Source organism: Spea bombifrons, chromosome 2, assembly GCF_027358695.1.
Source record: "Spea bombifrons isolate aSpeBom1 chromosome 2, aSpeBom1.2.pri, whole genome shotgun sequence".
NCBI classification, from domain to species: domain Eukaryota; kingdom Metazoa; phylum Chordata; class Amphibia; order Anura; family Pelobatidae; genus Spea; species Spea bombifrons.
Genome location: NC_071088.1, coordinates 76,308,184 through 76,333,537, shown reverse-complemented (window position 1 = coordinate 76,333,537; position 25,354 = coordinate 76,308,184). Strand labels below are relative to the sequence as shown.

The 25,354-nt window shown below is 41.9% G+C and overlaps 1 protein-coding gene across 2 annotated transcripts in view; it reads right to left on the bottom strand.

Moving 5' to 3' along the window:
• Positions 1 to 454: 454 nt before the first annotated feature.
• Positions 455 to 25,354, bottom strand: part of LOC128472884 (multidrug and toxin extrusion protein 1-like) — a 33,892-nt gene continuing 8,992 nt past the window's right edge. Inside the window, exons 4-17 of one of the 2 annotated variants that reach the window (XM_053454857.1) lie at positions 21,809 to 21,957; positions 20,927 to 20,969; positions 17,054 to 17,098; positions 16,419 to 16,516; positions 15,521 to 15,618; positions 14,615 to 14,728; positions 13,484 to 13,551; positions 9,217 to 9,325; positions 8,191 to 8,266; positions 5,209 to 5,278; positions 3,527 to 3,659; positions 3,169 to 3,263; positions 1,095 to 1,188; positions 455 to 774 (exon numbers count right to left, since the gene is read on the bottom strand). In XM_053454857.1, the coding sequence (XP_053310832.1) occupies positions 533 to 774; positions 1,095 to 1,188; positions 3,169 to 3,263; positions 3,527 to 3,659; positions 5,209 to 5,278; positions 8,191 to 8,266; positions 9,217 to 9,325; positions 13,484 to 13,551; positions 14,615 to 14,728; positions 15,521 to 15,618; positions 16,419 to 16,516; positions 17,054 to 17,098; positions 20,927 to 20,969; positions 21,809 to 21,957 (1,434 nt within the window). In that variant the 3' untranslated portion in view covers positions 455 to 532. The remainder of the gene's footprint in view (positions 775 to 1,094; positions 1,189 to 3,168; positions 3,264 to 3,526; positions 3,660 to 5,208; positions 5,279 to 8,190; positions 8,267 to 9,216; positions 9,326 to 13,483; positions 13,552 to 14,614; positions 14,729 to 15,520; positions 15,619 to 16,418; positions 16,517 to 17,053; positions 17,099 to 20,926; positions 20,970 to 21,808; positions 21,958 to 25,354) is intronic. The other variant, XM_053454858.1, reaches the window with a different exon arrangement.

Sequence of the window (25,354 nt, the reverse complement as noted above, 5' to 3'; positions counted from 1 at the left end):
AGGGGACATACCCCGACATTTTGGACAATGCTATGCTTCCAACTTTGTGTGAACAGTTTGGGGAATGCCCTTTTTCTGTTTAAGCATTACCGTGCCCCATGTCCATAAAAACATGGTTCGATGAGATTGGTGTGTGGAAGCACTTGATTGGTCCGCACAGAGCCCTGACCTCAACCCTATCGAAGACCTGTAGGAGGAACTGGAAGAGCCTTTCCAGAAGCTGTTATAAATTAATAAAATTATATAATTATAAAGGTAGGACCAACTACATAATAATGGCTGTGTATTTAAAAAGCAATGTCATAAAAGTCCCTGATGGTATAATGGTCAGGTGTCCCAATACTTTTGCCCATATAGTGTATGTGTGTGTGTCCATTAAACCCCTTGTGCCCCATTCTTGCCCAACTCCCAAATCTTTAAAGGTGAAATCTCATTTTTCTTTATGACAAATATCAAAATGCATTTCACACAATAGTTTGTTACATATTGCCATTTCCAGTTTACACTGATATCTCCAATTAACGTTAATAATTTATTTAATGCTAACTAAACATTTAACTATTACACCTACAACCAGTGATGTCACAGCACAAGCCACTGCCAGCCCACGTCTAATTATCAGCTGCTTCACCGAGAGGACTACTTCTGTAACACAATCTTCTTTCTGTTCCAACTTTTCTGTGGGTTTGTCACCAGAACAAATATCTGACAAAATAATATTTCCAGTATCGTTTTTATCCTGTACACCACACGAGTCAAAGTGATGCATGTCTCCTGTAGCACAAGACAAAAGAGAATACTTTCAGTAATTATGTTGAATCATTTATGATGGAAGATGTGAAGTAATATTGGATGATGTAATAATGACTGTCTTTTTGAAGACTATAGAACTATAGGCATTTTGTGTCTCTATTTTACATGATCTGTTTCAATATAAGAGACAGTAGGAATTATATTGGACTACTTCACCATAGTCGGCTCACCCAAATATGACTAATGCCACTGCAATAGTGTTTTTTTGTTGCAGCCAGATGCTATGACTGTAATGGAAACTTTTAGGAATTTATGAGTGTTTTTTTGTACAAATCACCTACCATTTTTATCCACATCTGAATTGAGACTCACTGTCTGTGCAGTGAAAGGACCAGGAACCTTTCTCTTTAGTTTTACTCGAGCTCGAATTTGAGCCTGAAGAAAATAATTATGAGAAATAAACACTTAAAGGTGAAGTATATGATAAATCAAAACATGTTGTCTTCTGTCTGGCTGATGGAGGGTGCCAGTACCTCCCATAGCCATAGAAAAAGTTTCCAGTACTCTAGAGTCATAAAAAACTATTATGTAAATATAGAAGTCACTGAACTTGATGTAGTGTCTGTTTTTGTGGTATATGGATTCTTGTAATACACTATAGACATATGTCATATTATGGTGTCCCAAGCCTTTATCTCACCCCCCACTCTGCACACGCTTTTTGTGTACTCAGCGTTTACATACCTATAGGCATGTTTTGTGCGTTTCAGACGAGGGCATGTCCTTGCCTGAAACGTGCAAAAATTATGTCACAATACTGTAAAAGCATACTATCCAATTATAGCCCCATCTCCTTTTCTGTGTTTGGCTCAGGTGATGAGAGAGCCAGCTATAAAATAAATCTGTGGGAGGTGCCAATCAAAAGCCTGAGTGCCTGAGTATCACGCTCCATCTAATCCCCTTGAGGTTATTTAAGTGCCATTTATTAAAACCAGACCTCATGCCCTCTGCCTCCATCCTTGCTCTCTGGGATGGAGATTAAACAAAATGAAATAATCCTACCTAGCCCATGACCACCTAAGGGGGGATGAGATCCATCCAAGAACCCTTTGGGTGCCATGAGTCAATCTAAAGATGATCAGCAAATAAACTAGTCAATATTTTGCCCAAGGAAAGGAGCCATCCAAAAAAATACAAATGAAAAAAAGCCAGACTGAAAAATAAAAAAGCCAACACAAATAAATAAATAAATTACAGCACTTTTTATAGCTGATATGTTGTCAAGAAGTACTATACTGTTTGTGAGGCAACATTTTTGATGTTCATTTTGTCTTTTCTAAAGCTCCTTTAATTTTTTTTTGCCATAAATTTACAGTGAATGAAAATATACCGTATTGGCTCGGATATAGGCCGCCCCCGTATATAGGCCGCACCCTAAAAGTTTGGTGCTTTTTTAAAGAAAAAGTTTTTTTCTTTAAAAAAGCACCAAAAAAACATGCTGCCACCCTGCCCCCCCCGAGATATGCTACCACTGTCCTCCCTCCCCGAGATATGCTGCCACTGTCCCCCCTCCCCGAGATATGCTACCACTGTCCTCCCTCCCCGAGATATGCTGCCACTGTCCTCCCTCCCCGAGATCCGCTGCCACTGTCCTCCCTCCCCGAGATCCGCTGCCTCTGTCCTCCCTCCCCGAGATCCGCTGCCACTGTCCTCCCTCCCCGAGATCCGCTGCCACTGCCCTCCCTCCCCGAGATCCGCTGCCACTGCCCTCCCTCCCCGAGATCCGCTGCCCCCCCTCCCCAACTTACCGGAGCAGACTCCCGGGTGTCTTGCGGGGTCGGCGGGGGACATCTACGCAATACAACTTCCGGTGTCGCAAGACACCCGAGAGTACCGGTAAGTCCGGGGGGGGTGCAGAGGTAAAACGCATCCGCACGATGCGCTTAGACAACCTCCCGTGCCGGCACCCCCCCCCCGTGGGAAGTGCTGGCAGGGGAGGCTGTCTGAGCGTATCAGACAGTAGGATACAGGTCCCCTGCACCGCTGCGGGGGATCTGTATCCTAACCCCGCTGCCTGCCCGGCGCCCGGGACTCCATGTCCCGGGCGTCGGGCGCTAGACCCCGAATATAGGCCGCACCCCCACTTTAAAGTCTTAAAGTGGGGGAAAAAAGTGCGGCCTATATTCGAGCCAATACGGTATATTGGTGTGAATATATATATTGGTGTAAAATGTTGCAAAAGCTAAGTAAACAAAGATGAAAGCAAGGAGGAGCAACAGGAGAGGAAAAGTGCTTCTGAAACAACGTGAAACAAATGTATATACAAATCCCTGATATAAAGGGATTTAAGAGAAATTTGGTTTGCAAGAGGCACAGTTTACCCAACGTCAATTGTGAGGAAAAAATAGACATTACCTCTTGACATACTTTGTCCCAATTTAACTGTACAATATACGTTCCAAATATAGAGGCTTGAAGGAAAACGCAGCTAATCATTCCACACCAAAGGCCTTGAAAAGACAACACGGTCTTAAACATGGTAATAACATAAAATGCCAAGCTCTTCCATAAACTAGCACTAATTTGTGCAGGAATTCAATAAAATAAATGAAACCATTTGCCCATCAGTAACCAGAGTGACTGGACAAAGGTGTGTCATTCTATAGTTACCAGCTACCATCTAAGATTATAAAGAGGTTAGCTAGATTTTTGTAGATGTTTTTACACACACACAAATTGGCTTTTCTTTCTCTTTTAATCATACAGATTTTACCTATTACACCCAGTTTCACAACAAACATCAGGGATATTCCTATAGGCAAACCGATAATGTAATACACAACAGCATTCACAGTAGCACCAATCTTCTGCTTTCCTGTTCCCCGTAATATTCCACCACAGGTGATCTAAAAGCAATAGTGAAATATGTTACTAGGCAACCTACACACAACTATGATTTATGGTAACCTTTAAAGTGCCTGATACACACTGACGTAACTACAGGGGTTAGTGCCTCTAGGGGGCCCGGTGTGACCTCTGCAACCCCCTTCTTCCTGTCTCCTCGTACCGGTTCAAAATAGTTTAGAAAGAGCCCTTTCGACCTGGACCGCACTGATCTAAACTATTTTAAACTGGCACAGGGAGACAGGAACGCACAGTGTGCACGACCAGCCAGAGAGAAAGCTGCAGGAGCAGTGAGAGGTATGCGGAGGCGGGAGGTGTGAGCATGCATGTTTACTTCTGTGTGTGTGTGTAAGCATGCGTTCTTCTGTGTGTGAGCATACATGTGTATTTGTGTGTGTGTGAGCACGGATGTAAAATTGTGTATGTGTGCATGAGCATGGATGTGTAATTGTGTGTTTGTATGAGCATGGATGTGTAATTGTGTGTTTGTATGAGCATGGATGTGTAATTGTGTAAGTGGGGTGAGATGTGTGTGTGTGTGTAATTTGTGAAAGTATGCTTACATATGTATGTTGGGGGCAAAGAAGGCACAGACCAGCTGTTGAAGTTGGGGGCCTGTGTCAATTTTTCACACCAGGGCCCCATGGTTTCTAGTTACGCCTCTGCTGATACATATGTCATACGTAAGGTCAGGTGGCCAGCTACGTACTACTACTACCTCTCTAGTGCCCTAAAAATTTAGTTGGTGTGTGTAGACATAACCTAATCTTGCTATACCCAAGTATACATACACAATAAGGTCGAAAAGTCTATTAACACAACCTGTTTTTATTTTGGCATTTCTGAAAAACAAATTTGTGTGACAAAATATACGGTACTTCTCAAACAAAAATACATAATTTTCATTAAAACCAAAGCTCACAATATTTGGTATGACCGCCATTGACTCTACAAAATTTTGCAGAATATTACAATGCACATTCCAGCAATCCTTCAGGTAAAACATTTGAAGGCAGATAAGAACCATCTGGCTCATTGTGCTTACACTTCACCATAGAGTTTCCAACAGGGCATACATAAACAATATAAGTACATTTTTATGGGCCAAAATTCAAGTGTTCCATAGGGAGGATGATCATAAGGATCGTGGGAGTTGTAGTCTACAAAAGTGGATTCACTAGCAATGTAGACAGGGTATATTATTTACTGTAAGTAAATGTGTATATTCACTTATAGTGTCTTTATTTACTCTATTGATGGCATTTACCACCACCTAATGTGTGTCTACTTGCCATCATGTTGCCTATTGTACTCGTGGAAATGTGTGCAATCCACATGTGTATACAACTATATTAATATACAGTATTTAATAAGGATGTTGGCGCTTCAAAAACATGATTCCATTTTTATTTAATAAGGATGTTGGAGCTTTAATTTCTTTTTATTTTATTATATAAATAAGCAAATTTGTGGAAATTTATACCCCTATACTACAGTATGTGATACTCATTGGAAGGACAAGGCATGTAAAAAAAATGTGTGTATACTTACGGAAATAGCTTCGAGTACATGAAATGGGGCAAAGAGCAGCAAGAGCCTTGAAACCAGGTGAGTAATATCTCTGTGTATAAAAAATATATTATTTCTATATATTTAGAAGCATATTTTAACCATAGGTATAATACTATATATTCAATCTAAGCCAAATTGGGGATTAGTTCACAAAGGGAGTTTTACACAGGGGCGTACCTAGTGTATTTGGCACCTGGGGCGGATCCTGTATGTGGCACCCCCCAACACACACACACACACTTTAAAACTGCATAGCTTCTATCGTTTTATATACTGGTGCACACATTGAAGGTGGTACAGCATTACTGTTATTATATACTAAGGCAGGCACTGACAGTGGTACAGCATAACTCTTATCACTATATACTGAGGCAGACATTGACGGGGTACAACATAACACCTATCACTATATACTGAGGCAGACATTGACGGGGGTACAGCATAACACCTATCACTATATACTGAGGCAGACATTGACGGGGCTACAGCATAACACCCATCACTATATACTGAGGCAGACATTGACGCTGGTACATCGTAATCCCTATCACTATACATTGAGCCAGACATTGACAATAGTGCAGCATAACCCCTATCACTATATACTAAGCCAAGCATTGATGTGGTGTCAGCCTAGCGCTTTAGTGTCTGGCTTAGTAGGGATGCACCGAAATGAAAATTCTGGACCGAAACCGAAAATTCAGCATTTACTTGGCCGAAACCGAAAATGAACCCCCACCATAAAAAAACCCCCACACTTTTATTTAAAGTAAGTAACACGCCAAAATTGGACAAAAAAATTCAACAACTATATATATATATATATATATATATATATAATTGTTAACAGCAATCACACTCCCATCATGCCCAGGTTCTAGCATGTACTGGTTGCCTGGGCATGATAGGAGTGCGCTTGCTGTTAGCTCTCATATATATATATATATATATATATTAATATTGTTATTATTATTGTTCACATGTGAACTCAGCACTGGAGGTATAGCATCAGACATGCAAATCCCATATTTGCAGGTATACAATAATAATGTATGGAAACATAGCATTGCAGGTATAGATCAACTGGAAATCACATAAAAACTGGCGTCCACACTGCCCACATAGAACCTGACCAGCACCCAAATTACACACATAGGACTTACCATCTTTGGCCCCAAACAGCCCCGCCTGTGCCATTTTTGTCTCCCTCCCTTCTTACTATCTACCCCCTCTCCCTCCCTTCTCACTATCAACCCCCCTCCCTTCTCACCATCTACCCCTTCTCCCTTCCTTCTCACTATCTGCTCCACCTCCCTTCCTGCTCACTATGTAACCCCCTCTCCCTCCCTGACGTCATATTCCGGAGCTCAGCATGACAGGCCGGCACTGCGACAGAGTTAGAGGCCTCGCGAAGGAGACTGAGGGGCGCCAAGCGGTTGCTGGGCTCCCCTCTCCTCTGCATCAAGAAAAGAAAAAAAGTGACCAGGCTGGTGTAGGTAGGATTTTTTTTATTTATTTAAATCAATACTATACCCCTCAATCCCACAGGACAGAGAAGGGGAGAGGCACAGGATGGGGTTTTGTGCCTCTACAAAGAGATTTTGAAAACTTTAACCCTCTCATCCCAATATGCAGGAGAGCTAAATACTTCTAAGGGGTTTTAAATATTTTTTTACCCCACATAAAATGAGGCATTGGATGGTTAAGATAAAATCACAGTGGTGGGAGTTTACTTGAGGCATCCCCATGAGGAAACAACACATAGGGTGGGAGCTGGAAGGGGTCCATTGGTTATTTGGGAGTTCTGGAGACCCCTGTCTTTTTTATCATTTGTTTTGCAGGGGAGGAGTTTGATCTTCTTTACTTAATTTTGAGAATTTCAGACAAATGGCAAAAGATGAATGTGCTTTCATTCAGCTCACATACCCTCACCAAAAACTTGCAAAATTCTTGCATAATATTCTCAAGCAATTGTTAACAAATATTATTTGCATTATTTTGCGAGTGTTAGTATGAGAGGGCATGAGTAAATAGTGTTCAAGTAGTGGCTTGAATGTGGCAAAACAATGAATTTGGATAAAAATTTTGATGGCACATTTTTAGCGAAAGAACCTGTATGCAGGTTAGGAATCCTGTTGCCTGTAAACTGTCGTTGCTTTTTAACCCCTGGACGACAATTGACAATTGACAGCATTTTAAACTTCGCCGACGCCATTATCTACCCTAACCCCCCCCCCCCGGACTTACCTTTAAACAGTCCTGTGGCGAGTCTCCCTGCTCTGCCACGGTGCCGGCTTGTAATGCTAATACGGAGACCCGCCGCAGAGGAGAGAGAGAGGGGCGCCGAGCGGGTAAGCGAAAACCACTCGGCGCCCCTCTCTCTCCTCCGCTTAAAAAAAAAGCGTTTGGGGCGGCAAAGTGCCGCCCCTTAAAAAGTGCCGCCTGGGGCAATTGCCCCAGTCGGCTCCATTTTAGGGCCGGCCCTGGATACAAGGAACAAGGGAAAAGGTACATAAGAGACAGACAAACATGAATACAGGAACTAGCCTAGAACTGTGTGATAAAAATTGGAGATTCCGTCACATCACCACTACGCCAAAGTACTCCAATGACGGTGGGTCCTAACGCTAATCCCTGCTGACAGTGGTACGAAACAAACCAAACATGTAAACCAAACACATAGCACAGAGACATACCTTTAGACTGAAGACTGAGACAAACAGAACACATAGGTGGGGCACACCTTATAAAGGAAACAGAGCTGAAGCAGAAGCAAGGAATGAAAGATCAGAACAGAGCAAAAGGAAATCCAGGAATGGATCGAAGCAAAACAGAGAAACTAAAGCAAGACAGATATGCAGCTCCGCAGCCTGGGCAGAACGTCACAATGTGCCATTGTCACAAAGGGGTTAATGTATTCTCAGTAAAATCATTGCTTACATTAGAAAGGTAAATACCAACCTATTTGAAGTAAATATGAATGGAACGTATTCTTTCAATCCAACGACAAGAGCAGCAGTCAGCACAGAAATAAACACTAATATGAAACAAGAAGAGTGGATTAGTAAAAAAAAAATTTTTATTGTTGAATTTTTTGGCCAATTTTGGTGTGTTACTTACTTTTAATAAAAGTGTGGTTAACACACCAACATTGGAGAAAAAAATACAACAATATTAATTTATATATGATTGTTGACAGCAGTCACACTCCTATCATGCCCAGCCAACCGGTACATGCTGGAATCTGGTTATGCCTGAGATTGCTGTTTATATATATAATTATATCTATAGATAGAGAGAGAGATTATATACATACATAGTCATTAACATTTTTGTACAATTTTGGTGTGCAACATACTTTTATTAAAAGTATGGGATTTTTTATTTTTTAAAGGTGGTCATTTTTGGCTAAGTGAACCCTGAATTTTCGGTTTTGGTCCAGAACTTTCATTTCGGTGCATCCCTAGAATAAATAGAACTATTTCATTTTTATTTATCCTGAATCCTGAATTTGTAGTCACAAAACTTTCAAGGCCCAGAAATCAGTGAGAGGAAAAGTAAAGGTTTTGTGTCATTTACTTGATTTTAATCTGCATATCTTATTAAAGGCTATATTTTCTCACAGTGAAAAATGAGTGCGGCCCTCGCATGTATACAATTCTGATGAAGTGGCCCACTGCAGAAAAAACTTGGACACCCCTGTTCTAGTGCAACATTTTCTCTTCTCACTACAGCAACCAGTGTAACAACCCAATAAGAAAGAATATTCCATTGGCTGCTATGGTTATAAGAACACTTTTCAAGCTTTGTAGTGGACAACATTTTACACATAACTAAGTACTATGCAAGTGGGGTTGCGTAAACAACTTTGCAATGCTATACAGTTGTGCAACATTCAACATACAGTATCTGTTATTCTGATACTAGTTTTATAGTATAGTTGTTACAGCATTCAATAAAACGTGGGTAACAAAAAAATGTTCTTACCAGTACATATAACAGAAACTTTAGCAATGAGTTTGGCTTGGTTCACATGTCCAGCACCTAAAGCATTTCCTATTCTGATACTGGCAGCCACTGAAAAACCAACAGGTATCTGTGACGAAAATATAATTTTTTTCAATTATCAGCATGGGGCAGTTGTAAACATAAACAAGATAAACCATGAAAAATTGTTTAACCCCTTAAGGACCGGGCTCATTTTTCGTTTTGTACCCTGTGGGACCGAGGCTGTTTTGACACTTTTGTGGTGCTTGTGTTCAGCTGTAATTTTCTCCTCACCCATTTAGTGTACCCACATAAGTTATATATTGTTTTTTTCAGGACAAGATGGGCTTTCTTCAGATACCATTATTTTGATCGTATCATCTTATTTACTATAAAAAAAATAAAAAAAACATGGTGAAAAATTGAAAAAAAACACATTTTATGACTTTTATTTGAAAAATCTTTTACTCACCTAAAAGAGCAAGTAAAAAAACTAGCTAAATAGATTCTACTACTTGTCCTGAGTTTAGAAATACCCAATGTTTTTATGTTTTTTTGCTGTTTTTTGTAAGTTATAGGGCAATAAGTACAAGCAGCGTTTTATGATTTCCAAATCTTTTTTAACAAATCTGGTCAGTCTGCCTCCATCTCCTCTTTGGAACATCTTTGAAGCCGGTTAACTCAATTTAACCCATTCAAACCATATATTTTTGAAAACTAGACACCCCAGGGTATTCCAAATGCTGTTATTTTAACCCTTTCCATGCACCAATTATACAACTACACTTTGTCAAACTTTGTAATAGTAATTTTTTTTATTTTTTTTTCCACACAAATTGTACTTTAGTTATAGATATACAGGTTCTGGTATATGTCACTATCAAACAACACCCCAATATGTGTTCAGCAGCATCTCCTGAGTACAGCGATACCCCACATGCATGGGTTTGTCAGATTGTTTGGCTGGTAAAAGGCTACTTTTGGGGCATGCGTAATTCAGGTGGTCATTTGGTCATTGTGCCTCCCTCTCCTCTTTGGAATATCTTTGAAGCCGGTTAACTCAATTTAACCCATTCAAACCATATATTTTTGAAAACTAGACACCCCAGGGTATTCCAAATGCTGTTATTTTAACCCTTTCCATGCACCAATTATAGAACTACACTTTGTCAAACTTTGTCATAGTAATTATTATTTTTTTTTTTTCACACAAATTGTACTTTAGTTATAGATATACAGGTTCTGGTATATGTCACTGTCAAACAACCCCCCAATATGTGTTCAGCAACATCTCCTGAGTACAGCGATACCCCACATGCATGGGTTTGTTGGGTTGTTTCAGATTTAAAATGCCACATTTGGGAAGTGCGCTTTTTTTCTCCATTTTGGTCAGTCATTTTGGATAGGTACACTATGCCTTATCTTTGAGCTAGGCCACTCCAATTTACCCCATCAGCCATTTTTTTTTATATATTAGACACCCCTTGGGTATTTGAAGTGCTTTTATTTTAAGTCTTTGTTGAGATTTTTGAGAAATTTTAGCACTTGCTCAAAATAATAAACTTTATTTTTTAATTTTATTTTATTTTTTTAATACTTTTTTTATATTTTTTTTTTTACACATTTTGCTGGTACTGGATGGTTCATCTAGTGACATCACTGCATAATTATTTTTAAATGTTAGCACATTTTTTTTATTTTTTTTTCCATTTTTTATTTTTTTTTTGAATATTTTACTAATCACATAGTGATTAGAAAGCTGGGCTCCATTGACTTGCATGGTTGAATGCAGTACCTGTATTCAACCAGCAAGTGGAGCCAGTTCTCTAGAGGGTCTGGAGACCCTCTAGCGAACTTTTTCGTCTTTATTGTTGTAGTTCCCGGGCCGCCGCCATCTTACTTGATGGCGAAGATCACCGGCAGCGGCGGCTGTGACCGCTCTCCGGAGCGGTCACAGCCCACCCAGAGGTAAGTGTTTGGTGTCGCTGGATGCCTCCCGATCGAGGCATTCCAGCGACACCATTTAAGTTTAGGAGGCGATCGTTGATCGCCTCCTAAACGCTTTTAAAACGGGCGTCCGCCGCCATACAATGTATGGCGGCTGTTGACGCCCCGGGGAGGGGCCAGACATGGCCCCCGATGCCGATCTCGGCCTTGCTGAATGCCTCGACATCGAGGCATTGCAGCAAGGCCGTTTAAGCGAAGAAAGTGATCCTTGATCACTTTCTAAGCTTATTTAATTTTTTGACGGTTCAGGACCGTCAAAGGTCATTTAGTGACCTTCTTGTTATGACGGTCCTGAACCGGCAAAGGTCGCGAAGGGGTTAAAAAGCCAAGAGCCAACAAAACAAATAGCTTGATGAGAAGACAATAAAGGAAGGCTTACATAATGCCTGCCACCTTGGCTTGAAGACCGGGACATAATGTCAGTTTGGAAAGATACAACAATGTGAGGCATCATACTTATGGAATTATTGGTTAGGTGTTCCCAGTATGCAGAGTGGAGAGAAGGTATGTACGAGAATATGGTGAAACATAAGGTGTAGGTGCTTAAGCAAATCTTTGAGGCAGGAGTCTGAAGATTTTCTGCGTGGCCTGTCATGTGTGTCTTGTGTTGATTATTAGTAAATGGAAATTAAAAGATAGTTGATAGATGAGGTCTTCTGCAAGCAAAACAGAAAGCAGAGGGCTATCCTAGCTTATCAATATTATGCAATGATACACAATATAAAATGTATGTGCCGTTGTTTTATTGGTGTATATCGACTGGTTTAAGGATCAGAGATGGAAAATAATTATATCCTGTAGGGCTGAAACAACGAATCGATAAAATCGATAATAATCGATAACGGAAATCGTTGTCGACGATTTCCGTTATCGATTAATCGAGTGATCGATTCGTTGTTGGAGCACTCGGCTCCTTTTACTTACCTCCGCGAGCGTTCCCCGCTTCTGCTACACGCTCTGCAGTCTCCGCCTTCTAGCTACGTGACGGATGTGACGCGTTCCGGAGGTAAGTATTCTTCATGTCTATGTGCACAGATCGCACAGAGCGAATCGCTCTGTGCGAATGGAGCCATTCGCACAGAGAGATTCGCTCTGTGCGAGTGGCTCCATTCGCACAGAGCGATTCGCTCTGTGCGAGTGGCTCCATTCGCACAGAGCGGTTCGCTCTGTGCGAGTGGCTCCATTCGCACAGAGCGATTCGCGGGGGTGGGGGTCCACGGTGGGGTGGGGGTGGGGTTTCAGGGGATGCAGGGTGTGAGTGTGGGTGCAGGGCAGAGTGGGGGTGGGGGTGCAGGGCAGGAGACTGGGTGCAGGGCAGGAGACTGGGTGCAGGGCAGAGTGGGGGTGGGGATGCAGGGTGTGAGTGTGGGTGCAGGGCAGAGTGGGAGACTGGGTGCAGGGCAGAGTGGGGGTGGGGATGCAGGGCAGGGTGTGAGTGTGGGTGCAGGGCAGAGTGGGTGCAGGGCAGAGTGTGGGGGCAGGGCAGAGTTGGAGACTGGGTGCAGGGGCACAGTGCAAAGTGCTGGGTGCAAAGTGCCAGTGCTGGGTGCAAAGTGCCAGGGCTGGCTGCAAAGTGCCAGGGCTGGGTGCAAAGTGCCAGGGCTGGGTGCAAAGTGCAAAGTGCTGGGTGCAAAGTGCTTGCTGGGTGCAAAGTGCCAGGGCTGGGGCAAAGTGCTGGGTGCAAAGTGCCAGGGCTGGGGCAAAGTGCTGGGTGCAAAGTGCTGAGTGCTGGGTACAAAGTGCTGGGTGCAAAGTGCCAGGGCTGGGTGCAAAGTGCCAGGGCTGGGTGCAAAGTGCCAGGGCTGGGTGCAAAGTGCTGAGTGCTGGGTGCAAAGTGCTTGCTGGGTGCAAAGTGCCAGGGCTGGGGCAAAGTGCTGGGTGCAAAGTGCCAGGGCTGGGGCAAAGTTTCTTGAACAGTAATAGTCCACCTCTTTTCAGAATGTTTGGGGTTATTTTGTTTCATAAATATTGTGTTTGGGTTCTTGTACTTTGAAAATATTGTTTTTTATTACATCATAACAAAATAAGAATGTTAATGTAAATTTTAAGTTGTTTTTTAACATCCAGTTCATTAAATTATTTTAAATAAATGAAAAATTTGCATATTGATTTTTTTTATCCGATTAATCGATTAATCGAAAAAATAATCGGCCAACTAATCGATTATTAAAATAATCGTTAGTTGCAGCCCTAATATCCTGGTTAATCCTGACTATAAAAATTCAAAGAGCTCACAGTTGGCTCCAGCAAAATTTCTTACCATGTAACACGATGTCACCAGCTGCAGCATTATGGCTTCTGCTCCAAGTTCCACCACACTGATAAGACCTAATCACAAATATGTAACGTAATGTTGTATGTAGTATATATATATATATATATATTTATATATATATATATATATATATATATATACACACATCAATCAGCCATAACAGTATGACCACTGACATGTGAAGTGAATAACACTGATAATCTTGTTATCATGGTACCTGTCAGTGGGCGGGATATATTAGGCAGGAAGTGAACATTTCATCCTCAAACTTAATGTGTTAGAAGCAGGAAAAATGGGCGAGCGTAAGGATCTGAGTGACTTTGACAAGGACCAAATTGTGATGGTTAGATGACTGGGTCAGAGCATTTCCAAAGCTGCCGTTCTTGTGGGATGTTCCCGGTCTGCAGTGGTCAGCACCTATCAAAATGGGTCCAAGGAAGGAAAAGCATTGAAATGGCGACAGGGTCATGGGCAGTCAAAGGGTCATTGATGCATGTGTGGGGAGAAGGCTGGCCCGTGTGGTCAAATCCAACAACCAAGCTACTGTAGCTCAAATTGCTGATGAAAGGTGTGCATAACATAGTGCATAACAGTTTTTTGCATATTGGGCTGCGTAGTCCCAGCCCAGTCAGGGTACCTATGCTGACCCCTATCCACTGTCAAAGGGCCTACAATGGGCACGTGAGCATGAGAACTGGACCACGAAGCAATGGAAGAAGGTGGCCTGGTCTGATGAATCATGTTTTCTTTTACACAACGTGGATGGCCAGGTGCGTGCGCCTCACTTACCTGTAGAATACACGGCACCAGGATGCATCCATGGAGGCCCCGCCTCACAACTTAGAGGACTTACTGGATCTGCACACCTTCAGAGGTCTAGTGGAGTCCATGCCTCGATGATATTAGGCCGGTGGTCATAATGTTATGGCTGATAGGTGTATGTGCTTATAGATACCTGTAGACTGCACTCAAAGCTCATGACTGTGACAGTACAAACATTCTACAAAATAGACACACACACACAGTAAGGGTTATCTAACATAATTATTACAAAGACACACAATTTAGACATAAAAAAATGCCACAAATGTGTGTCAATTTTGTGTAGCAACTAACCTACTAAGAATGCTCCTATTTCAAAGCTCCACCACACTATACACATCATTAGCATGCTAGGAATCGCCAGGTGTATGAAGGATCCCCATTCTTGGAGGCAATTTCTAGACCAACCTGAGAAAAAGCAACAATGAGACCATTTATCAAGACACATTATTTATATAGTATAGTAGTATGAGCAGATTAAAACATGGACAGCTGGTCTGCATTTCTATGGGTCTTCAATTATGATACCAACAAGTAAGATTTGGCAAAGTTTCTGTGCCAAAAATGTCTTTAAGTGTATTTAAAGTGGCCAGAACAGTTACTGGTGCAAAAATAGGTATAGTAGGCTGGTACATATGCTGCTAACTTCTATTTCTGTCATATTTCAATGTTATAACTTGTCTCAAATACTAATTTCCATCAGTTTGACAGAAATATGCCAATGTAAAATATTCTTTTAAATCAGTATGGTAAGGGAAAGGTTAATAATTACCTTTGCAGCCTTAAATACCAACCATTTTTCTTGAATAATAGAGCTTACTAAGTTGTTTGCGTGGCTGTACAGGAAATATTATTACCGTATTTGCTCGATTATAAGACAAGGTTTTTTTCAAAGCAAATGCTCTGAAAAATACCCCTCGTCTTATAATCGGGGTCGTCTTATAATCAGACCTCAAATAGGTCTGACTATGAGACGACTAAGATCCAGATCCCCCGCAGCTGCAGGGGACCTGGATCCTCCTGTCTCCCCCCCCCCCCCCCGTCCCACTTACCGGTACTTCTGAGTCCCCGGTGCGCAGCTATTTTAAGGTAGGGGCCTGGAACTGCAGCTCCATCAGCCCCTAAGTCAGTCCGGGCCTGGCTTCATCTATTAATATATTTTCAGTGCTAAAGTTTATTTTCTCTTTAGTAATCACTCACCTTCCCATGTTTCCACATGCAGTTTTTTCACATATATGTAGATAAAGAGGAAAAAACACAGGGCAAACTGAGAAATTGCATTAGCCCAAGCCGAGCCTCTGAAGGAAGAGGAAAAAAAACATACTATTATGATTAAAATAAATGTTCTCACATATTAAATTAAATATGGTATCATTACTATGGTATTACTAGTACCAATAAATGAATACTAAGATACATGTTTTTGCTATTCTACATGACAATATTGTATACTAAAAGTCACAAAACAAAAATGTTGAAAACTGAAATGAAATATCAAGTGGATGAGAATGATCAGTGTCCATCTCCACTGATCATAGGTCAATATTCATCTGCTAAACTGCCCCATAATACCCAGACTAGGTATGACAGCATTACCAGGTGTGCATCAAGTGTGTATTACACCGTTCCAGAGAACAGTAACATTTGTAAAAGTTTTTTTCCCTGTGACCCAGGATAATAATAAGCCCAACCCTTCCTGGGGCTATTATTAGGGGAAAATTGGTACCTTTTGCTTTAAGGGGCAAATCCAGACCACCAATTTAGTTGTGTCTAAATTATACTTGAAAGGCTATGAACAGAGGAATCTGACACTTATATGTTTTGCATTACCTCAGACTAGTGAATGCTTGAAACAATACCCCATAGAATGACCAGCAAAGAAATAGCCTCAGAACCGTTATCATAGCACCAAAAGATGTTCTCTTTTTTCCTCACTGACACATTTTCACCAATACTATGCTCCAGGAAGCCTTGTCACCACCAAGTCATGGGCATCTCGAGTGAATACTGGCTCAAAACCTCAAACTGAGGAAACCTTATTTAGAAGAGACACGACCCTATATTGTGCTCTATTTCATGCAAATGCAAAATGACTTACTTTATTCCCATCTTTAGGCCATACAGAAAGACAGCATTCACAGCCGCATTGATAATGTTTACGACAACAGCTGTAAACACCTGAGGCCATATTATACCCTAAAACATACAAAATATTTATATGCAGCAAAAGAAATGAGAAAAAATAACACAAGTGTATATTCTATGTAAATTCTGTTACATGTGTTTTTTGGTTTCTTTGTTAAATATTCCAGTTACAAACCCAGCATATTAAATAAAAAAATATCTGTGAAACAGTGAAGTACTTTCTAATATTTGCTCTATAATTGACAGAAATATACGGAACTCCTATAAAAAATGTTATAATTACAAAAATTTTAAAGGTAATTTTGTCAGTTTAACGGTTTTTCTATTTTCTTCTAGTATTTTATAAATTATTCATACTAACTGTTGGACTACACACATAAAATGGCATTAAAACTACTGTGGGTTCTTTAAAAAACAATATATAGGTTGTGTGGGTTAATCCACACTTGTTTGACACTGATTTGAGGTAAATGACACAGCTGCCAGGTTAAGTAGTTACAAGCATTAAATCAACTGCATAAATGCATAATTTACCTTAAAAACACTACAATAATGATCACAAAGTATATGTAGCTGCATTGATTGTACCTGATTGTTTAAGTATCGTGTCTGTAGCAGATAAAGGAAGACAGCCTGAAAAAACAAAAACAGGAATCAGCAGAAAGAATAAAAAAGGCAATTACAATGTGTTTGCTTATTAAATGAACATTCCTGTAGCTCATACAGCCCCACACACGAAAAAAATGCATATTAATGTACTTTACAAGCACTTTACTATGCATTCTTTGCCTGAGAAGAAAAAAACACTTACCTTGTTAAAACCAATCACTGGCAAGAAAGTGCTCTCATGGAAATCAATAGGAATGCTTTGTGCAGTTATATTAGACACCCTGGTGCTGGCTGACATTGAGTATAGTGCGTATGTGTGCTGATAAGCAGGATATATATTTCTCCCCATCCTGCTGTGCCAGTCACTGGGTTCAAACTATCTATATACATATTGAGCTTGCTCGGTCAATCAGAAAAAGACCGTTAGAGTGGCCCAATGATGACACACACTTTTTGTGTATATCCTGAATATACAAAACCAAGGACTGATTATGGTTTGAGTCTGTTAAGACATTTGATGCCTTAGGTCCCGTTGACAGTCAGGATATTGCCAAACAATGTTTTAACTCCAATATGCAAGGGTCTAGATAGACTAATGTTTGGTGGCTCTGAGAGGGACAATAGAAGACCCTGATATGTTTACAAAAGACGGATAAAAAAAACAGGTGGGTAAACAAGAAGGTGGACTTTACAACCTGAGACACTACCAACCAAGAACCTTTAAAGAAAATCACTTAATGCAGTTGTCTGAGCATAAACATTTAACATAAACTGAACTGTTTGTTATTTCAGCAAGGGCCAAAGTCTGAACTCATGCATTATTATATTTTATACAGTCATGCATTATTATATTTTAATCTAAAGTCAATTCTTGTATTCAGTGGATCAGTATATGGGAGTTAAGGTCTTCATACATGGGGAAAGAGTGCCATCTGATTAGGGTCCCCAGGGGCCAAGTTAATTATTAACACACCCGTAACCAATGAAAACCCAGACTTTACCCAAAGTTCTTCCCACAAACATGGGGCAAGAAACTGATAAGAGGGAGATGATGGTTAAATAGGGAGAAAGGAGAAAAAGGAGAGAACTGGAACAACCCCTAGAAGCCGAGAATTGATGACTGGTTGAGGTTGCTTATTAACTACACTCCCCACAGAGTTCCTAGGTAACATCTTAAGGTTTCCTTTTATTTCAAATATTTTAAATTGACGTCTAGTTTTATTTATATTGTAGATTTAACTCATCCCAAGATAATAGTAGGATAGTTATATCCTATTCTATCTGCAGTCTCAGTGAGATATAACTGAAATAAGAAATACTGTTAACAATAGATATCAGTTTACTACATTTATAACCAAATAAGGGACCTTAAATTATATGTTGTAGATTACCAACGGCGAGTAAAAGTATTGGCCTAGTATTGTTGCATTGTAATAACTGGTCTTGGTATCACTTGGCAGGATTGTTAGATATGAGTAACTGATGGAGAAAATAATTACCGTATTTGCTCGATTATAAGACGACCCCGATTATAAGACGACCCCCCAAAATCAAAATATTAATTTAGGAAAAAAACAAAAAGCCTGAATATAAGACGACCCTATAGGAAAAAAGTTTTACCAGTAAATATTAATTCATGTAAATTATTTTTTCATGTTTAATAAAAGCTATGATTGAGAAAAATATATTTTTTAAATTTCCTTTTATTTGCCAACCTGCCCCCCCCAGTTATGCCACTCTGCCCCCAGAAATGCTTTATACCCCCCTATTTGCCACTCTGCCCCATGATATGCCTTATACCCCTATATGCCACTCTGGCATATAGGGGGTTAAAAGGCATATCATGGGGCTGAGTGGCATATAGGGGGTTAAAATGCATTTCTGGAGGTATATAGGCATATCATGGGGCTGAGTGGCATATAGGGGGTTAAAATGCATTTCTGGAGGTCCAGAAATGCATTTTAACCCCCTATATGCCACTCAGCCCCATGATATGCCTTTTAACCCAGCATGTACTGGCTGCCTTGGCTTGATAGGAGTGTGATTGCTGTTAGCAGTTTGATATATATATATCAAACTGCTAACAGCAATCACACTCCTATCAAGCCAAGGCAGCCAGTACATGCTGGAACCTGGGGATGATAGTAGTGGGATTACAGCCTCCCTATGCCATGCTACAACCCCCACCCCCCTTACACATCCATGCTATCACACACAAACACATTTAAATACTCATTCATTCCATTAATCACACATACTTCACACATTAAACACACATTAATCACACATACTTACCCAAAAACCCTCCCCCACCCCCTTACCTGAACTGCAGATCTCTCACTCGAAGACTTCTGCAGGGGACCGGCTGTAGAGCAACTTCTCTGGCCCCGCCCCCAGAGGAGGGAGGGGGAGATATAGCTCTGTGAGGACGCTGCAAGCTTCCTGTCCTCCTGCTTCTAACAGAAGAGACGCTGCTCGCGACCGGTAAGCAGCATGGCCCCAGCAGACATTTTTTGGGGGGTCTGAGAAGACGACCCCGATTATAAGACGAGGGGTATTTTTCAGAGCATTTGCTCTGGAAAAAACCTCGTCTTATAATCGAGCAAATACGGTATATATTGAACCGTGTAATATTATGGGCTATACAGCATATGCTGGGATTTGTTCATTGATTTGCATTGTAGTCTAATTGTGTAAGGTAAGGTGGTAAGATTATATACAATTACTAGAACCTTGTTTGCCCAGAGATCTTTGGATAAAAATAATTTCGGCACCGGCGCGGGGAACTCTGATCTCTGACAGCCGGGGAATGTGTGCGCGATGCACGCAGACAACCCCTGCTGCTAGCCGCGCCTCCTTCCGGCTGCAGCGTGAGTCTACACGCTGCCCCAGCTACATGACAGGAGACTCAGAAGTACCGGCAAGTGGGACAGGGGGGGGTGTTAAATGGGGGGCATTAAGGCATTTCTGGAGGCAGAGTGCTCTGTGAAATGCCTTTTAACCCCCTTAATGCCACTCTGCCTCCTGAAATGCCTTAAACCTCCCTATATGCCACTCTTCCCCATATTATGCCTTTTAACCCTCTAAGTGCCAGAGTGGCATATAGGGTTAAAAGGCATATCATGGGGCACAGTGGCATATAGGGTTAAAAGGCATATCATGGGGCACAGTGGCATTTAGAGGGTTAAAAGGCATATCATGGGGCACAGTGGCATATAGGGGGTATAAGGCATTTCTGGGGCAGATGTGCATAACTGGGGGGCAGGTTGGAAAATAGAAGGAAATAAAACCAAAATATTTTTCTCAATCATAGCTTTTATTAAAAAATTAGTTTAAATGAATTAACATTTACTGGTAAAACTTTTTTCCTATAGGGTCGTCTTATATTCAGGCTTTTTCTTTTTTTCCTAAATTAATATTAAGATTTGGGGGGTCGTCTTATAATCAGGGTCGTCTTATAATCGAGCAAATACGGTACATTTAACAGTTTTCTAAATCTACTCATAGACCACCAGCAGTTATCTATATCACTAAAGTGCAAGATGCAAGGTGCAAGATGGTCTGCCCTTAAGCATAGGAATCAGATGACAATAGCCCCCACCCCATTTCTTGTATTCGACATTCCACAGTTTTCCCTCATACTGTACACCTTGTGGATGCAGAAAGCAGGACATTTGATCCTGTAACTTGTTGCAGGGCATCAATGAGCCACACAAATAATTTGCCTTTCTGCCCCATAACATAAATATGCAAGAGGGGTGTCCTCTATTGGGAAAACCTAATAAATACAATCAAAACATGAATTGGGGGGACAAAAGTACACTAATATTTCAAGAGTAAATACCCACTTACAGGAAGTGCTGGGATAAATATCATCACATATGCTTGTGTTAACCTACAAGGAAAACTGAAAGTTACTCCTAGTCATTCATATTAAGAGGTCTTTTCATTAAGAAGACACAAATGAAACACCAATTTAAGACATTAAAATAGAGACAGATATGTTAATACGGACTAGTCTAAATTTAGCATTGTGAGCCCGTACATGTATGGGCATGGTCGTGAAGGGGTTAATCAGTTAGTAGTCATGTAAACAGGGATCCGATTATTTTTTTTCTGCATGCTGATAAGCTGATCCAGCTACAGATCAGCTACCAGTATGCAGGACCATTTACTTTTGTAGCACTAAGTATTGAGACAGGTAACTAGAGTATTCTGCTGGTTACACCGACGGATTCCTTTATAGAAGCAGTAATTGAATAGTTTCTGTGTTCAAATTCAGAAGTAGATGCTGGCCAATCACTGTCCAGGAGCATTTTGTACTGTGCAACAGTTTATTAAAATATTGTGTTGTTTTCTTTCTTAAAACAGCTCTAGTTCTTGCACACTATAATGTTTTTTAGCAGCTGCATTTTAGACTTTTTTGTGTTATGTTAGCACAATTAATTACGATGGGTCAGTCATTATCACTGAATTGCGCACTCTGACTAATGAATTTAATTCATTAGCATTTTCATAAAGAATCTGCTAAATTTGGTGTTTGAGCAGGGGATCACCCATGACTGAGTACAATTTCGACCTAAATAAGATAAAGGAAGTTTATTGGAACAAAGTGAGATAAAACCACAATTCTAACCTTTTTTTCTGTATACAGAACTGTAGTTTATTCTCAAGGGGAAACAGATGAAATAGTTGATTTTGTAAAATAAAGGTATAAATGAAGTGTAATCTAACCTGGCGACTTCAGGGTTCTGTCTGAAGAGAAGCAAGATGTATTCAGTGTTAATGAAGATGGCCGAGCAGGGAAAACAAAACAGAGACAGGATCAGAATCCCCCTCTGTAAAATAATTCCAATTTGTTTCATATTTTTACCGCCATATGTCTAAAACAAGATGGAATGAACACGTAAACTATTACACAATACTTTGGATTTTTACATAGACAATTGTTACTATAAACTAAATAAACTCACATATCTGTGTTTACAGGTTAAAATAAGTAACATATAGTTATTAAAACACATCTTCTGTGAGTGCCATTTTTGCTCCCTGCTCTCTGGATGTGCATAACTAATCATTCCCAATAACATATCTTCATCCTCTTATTAAGTTTCTGCAAACTGTTGATTGATTCAAGCAGCATTTGTGAGTGTGTGAGGTTAAATGACATTAGGAGAGGAAACCAAATTAGAAAATTCTAGTTGTCTTGCATTAAGGTCTTTTGACTAAGATAAGGCTTTCTTTGCACCAGCAGAAAGGCAAAAGAAGAAACCAGTGAAGCAGAAAAATAAGAGAAATCCTGTTGCGGCTACAAACTCCAGAGAGCAGTTCCCTAATGCTCAGAGGAAAGATTGTACATTAGTGGCGTGTTTGAGTGGGCTGTAGTTGGTGGACAGTGGTAGTATAAACACCATTATTTTAGTGTTCAATATTGTTGTAAACAAATAAAATAAGAATTGTACAATTTTGTTAAAATACACCTTGGTAGTCTCTGCATTTATGTACTGACACCAAAAATGATTTTGTGGAGAACCTGGTACATTTTGCCAATACTGCCTTCTTCAGAGGTAAGTGATTGTAAAAATTGACGTGAACAGACTGACTTGATATGCCTATCGCTGTGTGGGTACACAGCAGGTGCTGTCCCATGATGCTTTCAATATGAAAACATTTAGCTGGCTAGGGGAAGCAAGCCTGAGTTGTTGGTTCTAATGAAAGAACTGTCACAGGGCTGCACAAAGCAATTAGAGGGGACCCTGTACAGAGGCGTATCTAGGGTATGGCACCTATGGTTCGTGCCATAGGAGCCATTTGAAAGGGGCGCGCCAGTGAGCGGCTTTCAAACCCAGTCTTTTTTATTTATTTTTTTGATGCGGAGGAGAGGGAGGGGCGCCTAGCAACAGCTCGGCGCCCCTCATTCTCCTCCACGAGGCCTCTACCTCTGTCCCGGTGCCGGCATTTCATGCTGAGCGCCGTAATATGACGTATTACGGCGCTCAGCAGTGAAGCAGCGGGCACCAGCGAGCGGCTTTTAAACGCTGTCTTTTTTTTATGCGGGGGAGAATGAGGGGCGTCGAGCGGTTGCTAGGCGCCCCTGTCTCTCCTCTGCATCAAAAAAAAAAAGACAGCATTTAAAAGCCGCTCGCTGGTGCCCGCTGCTTCACTGCTGAACGCCGTAATTATGTAATTTCGGCGCTCAGCAGTGAAGCAGCGGGCACTGCAACAGTGCGGGAAGACAGAAGCCTCCTGCTCCCATCGCTGGACCTCAAGGTGAGAGAACTACAAAGGGGGAGAGGGTAGATAGTGAGTAGGTGGAGGGAGAGGGGTTAGAAAGTGATAAGGGAGGGAGAGGGGTTAGAAAGTGATAAGGGAAGGAGAGGGGTTATAAAGTGATAAGGGAGGGAGAGGGTTTAGAAAGTGATAAGGGAAGGACAGGGGTTACAAAGTGATAAGGGAAGGAGAGGGGTTACAAAGTGATAAGGGAAGGAGAGGGGGTAGATATAAGTAAAGAGTGTGAATTAATGTGTGGAGGCATTGAGTGAATGAGGGTGAGCATGAGTTAATATGTGAATGAGTTGTCTGTATGAGTGAGAGCATGAGTTAATATGTGGATGAGTTGTCTGTATGAGGGAGAGCATGAGTTAATATGTGGATGAGTTGTCTGTATGAGGGAGAGCATGCGTTAATATGTGGATGAGTTGTCTGTATGAGGGAGAGCATGAGTTAATGTGTGGATGAATTATCTTAATGAGGGAGAGCATGAGTTAATGTGTGGATGAGTTGTCTGAATGAGGAAGAGCATGAGTTAATGTGTGGATGAGTTGTCTGAATTAAAGTGTGAATTAGTGAGTGACTGTAAAAGTGTTTGTGTGCATCATAGATGTATAATTGTGGAAGGGCAAAGATGGCACTAGCAGGAGGTTTGAGCCTTGGGGACCAAGATGGCACAGGCAGGGTTTATATGGGACTGTTTGGGGACAAAGTTGACTTGTGCTGGGCTATTTGGGGACAAAGATGGCAAATCTTATGTGTGTAATCTGGGTGCTGGTCAGGTTCTATGTGGGCAGTGTGGACGCCAGGGCTGGCTTTGGGGTGTGGAAGATGTGATCTATGCCTGTAATTTATGGGGTTTTAAATATACCTTTAATTGTTACGCCGGATCAGGCGCCACAGGAGGTGGACCCACGATGCAGAAATATCTCCGAAAAACAAGCCGGGATCGAGACAGGCAGCACAGGAGCGTGGTCAATACAATAGCCGAGGTCGGGGCAGGCAGCACAGGATCAGGGTCAAATGACAAAGCCGAGGTCGGGACGGGCAGCACAGGATCAAGGTCAAATAACAAAGCCGAGGTCTGGTACACGTGGAGATCAATCAATAAACAAGAGCACCCAGAGAACATTAACATGGACTCGTTGAACGGGCAAGGAAACACAGGAGCAGGAAGTTTAAATAGGACCAATGGCGGGAAAGAAGGTACGATGACGTCATCGCGACCGACGCAAGAGATGCGTCGTCGCGATGGCAACGAGCAAAAACAAACCCTCCTGCCTGTGGTACCTCCGCGAATGACGTGGAGGCGCCACAAGGCAGGAGAAGAAAGAAGACAGCCACCGTGGACGTGCAGCGGCGATCGGACACCCGATCGCCGCCGACATGCCCGCGGCGGCTAACCAAAAAGCCCTCTCTGCCTGTGCTGCTGCCGCGAGCAACGCGGCAGCGCACACAGGCAGGAGGGAAAAGAGACAGCCACCGTGGACAGGCAGCGGCGATCGGACACTCGATCGCCGCCGACATGTCCGCGGCGGCTAACCACAAAGTCCTCTCTGCCTGTGCTGCCGCCGCACAGGCAGAAGAGGTACTGGTCGGGTGCCGCGAGCCTGCAGCGGCGGATCGTCTTTTAGATCGCCGCTGACAGGCTGCGGCAGCCCGATCAGGACTGTCTGTGGCAGGGAGGCGTGCCGCACGCACGGCAACACACGAGGAGGACGTGCGCGAGGAACGCCGAGGGACCCCAGCCGGACAGGTAGGTATGACACAACCCCCCCTCCCAGGAGCGCGCTCCGGGCGCGAAGGACCGGGACGGAGAGGGAAGCGGGCATGGTAACGGGAGACACAGAGAGGCGCGTGCACAGCACGGGCAGGAATCCAGGTCCGCTCCTCCGGACCGTACCCACGCCAGTCGATAAGATACTGTAAGGAGCCGCGGTGCCAAAGGGAGTCGAGCACGCGACGGACGACGTGCTCCTCGTGGCCGCGGACAAGGACAGGGGCAGGAGG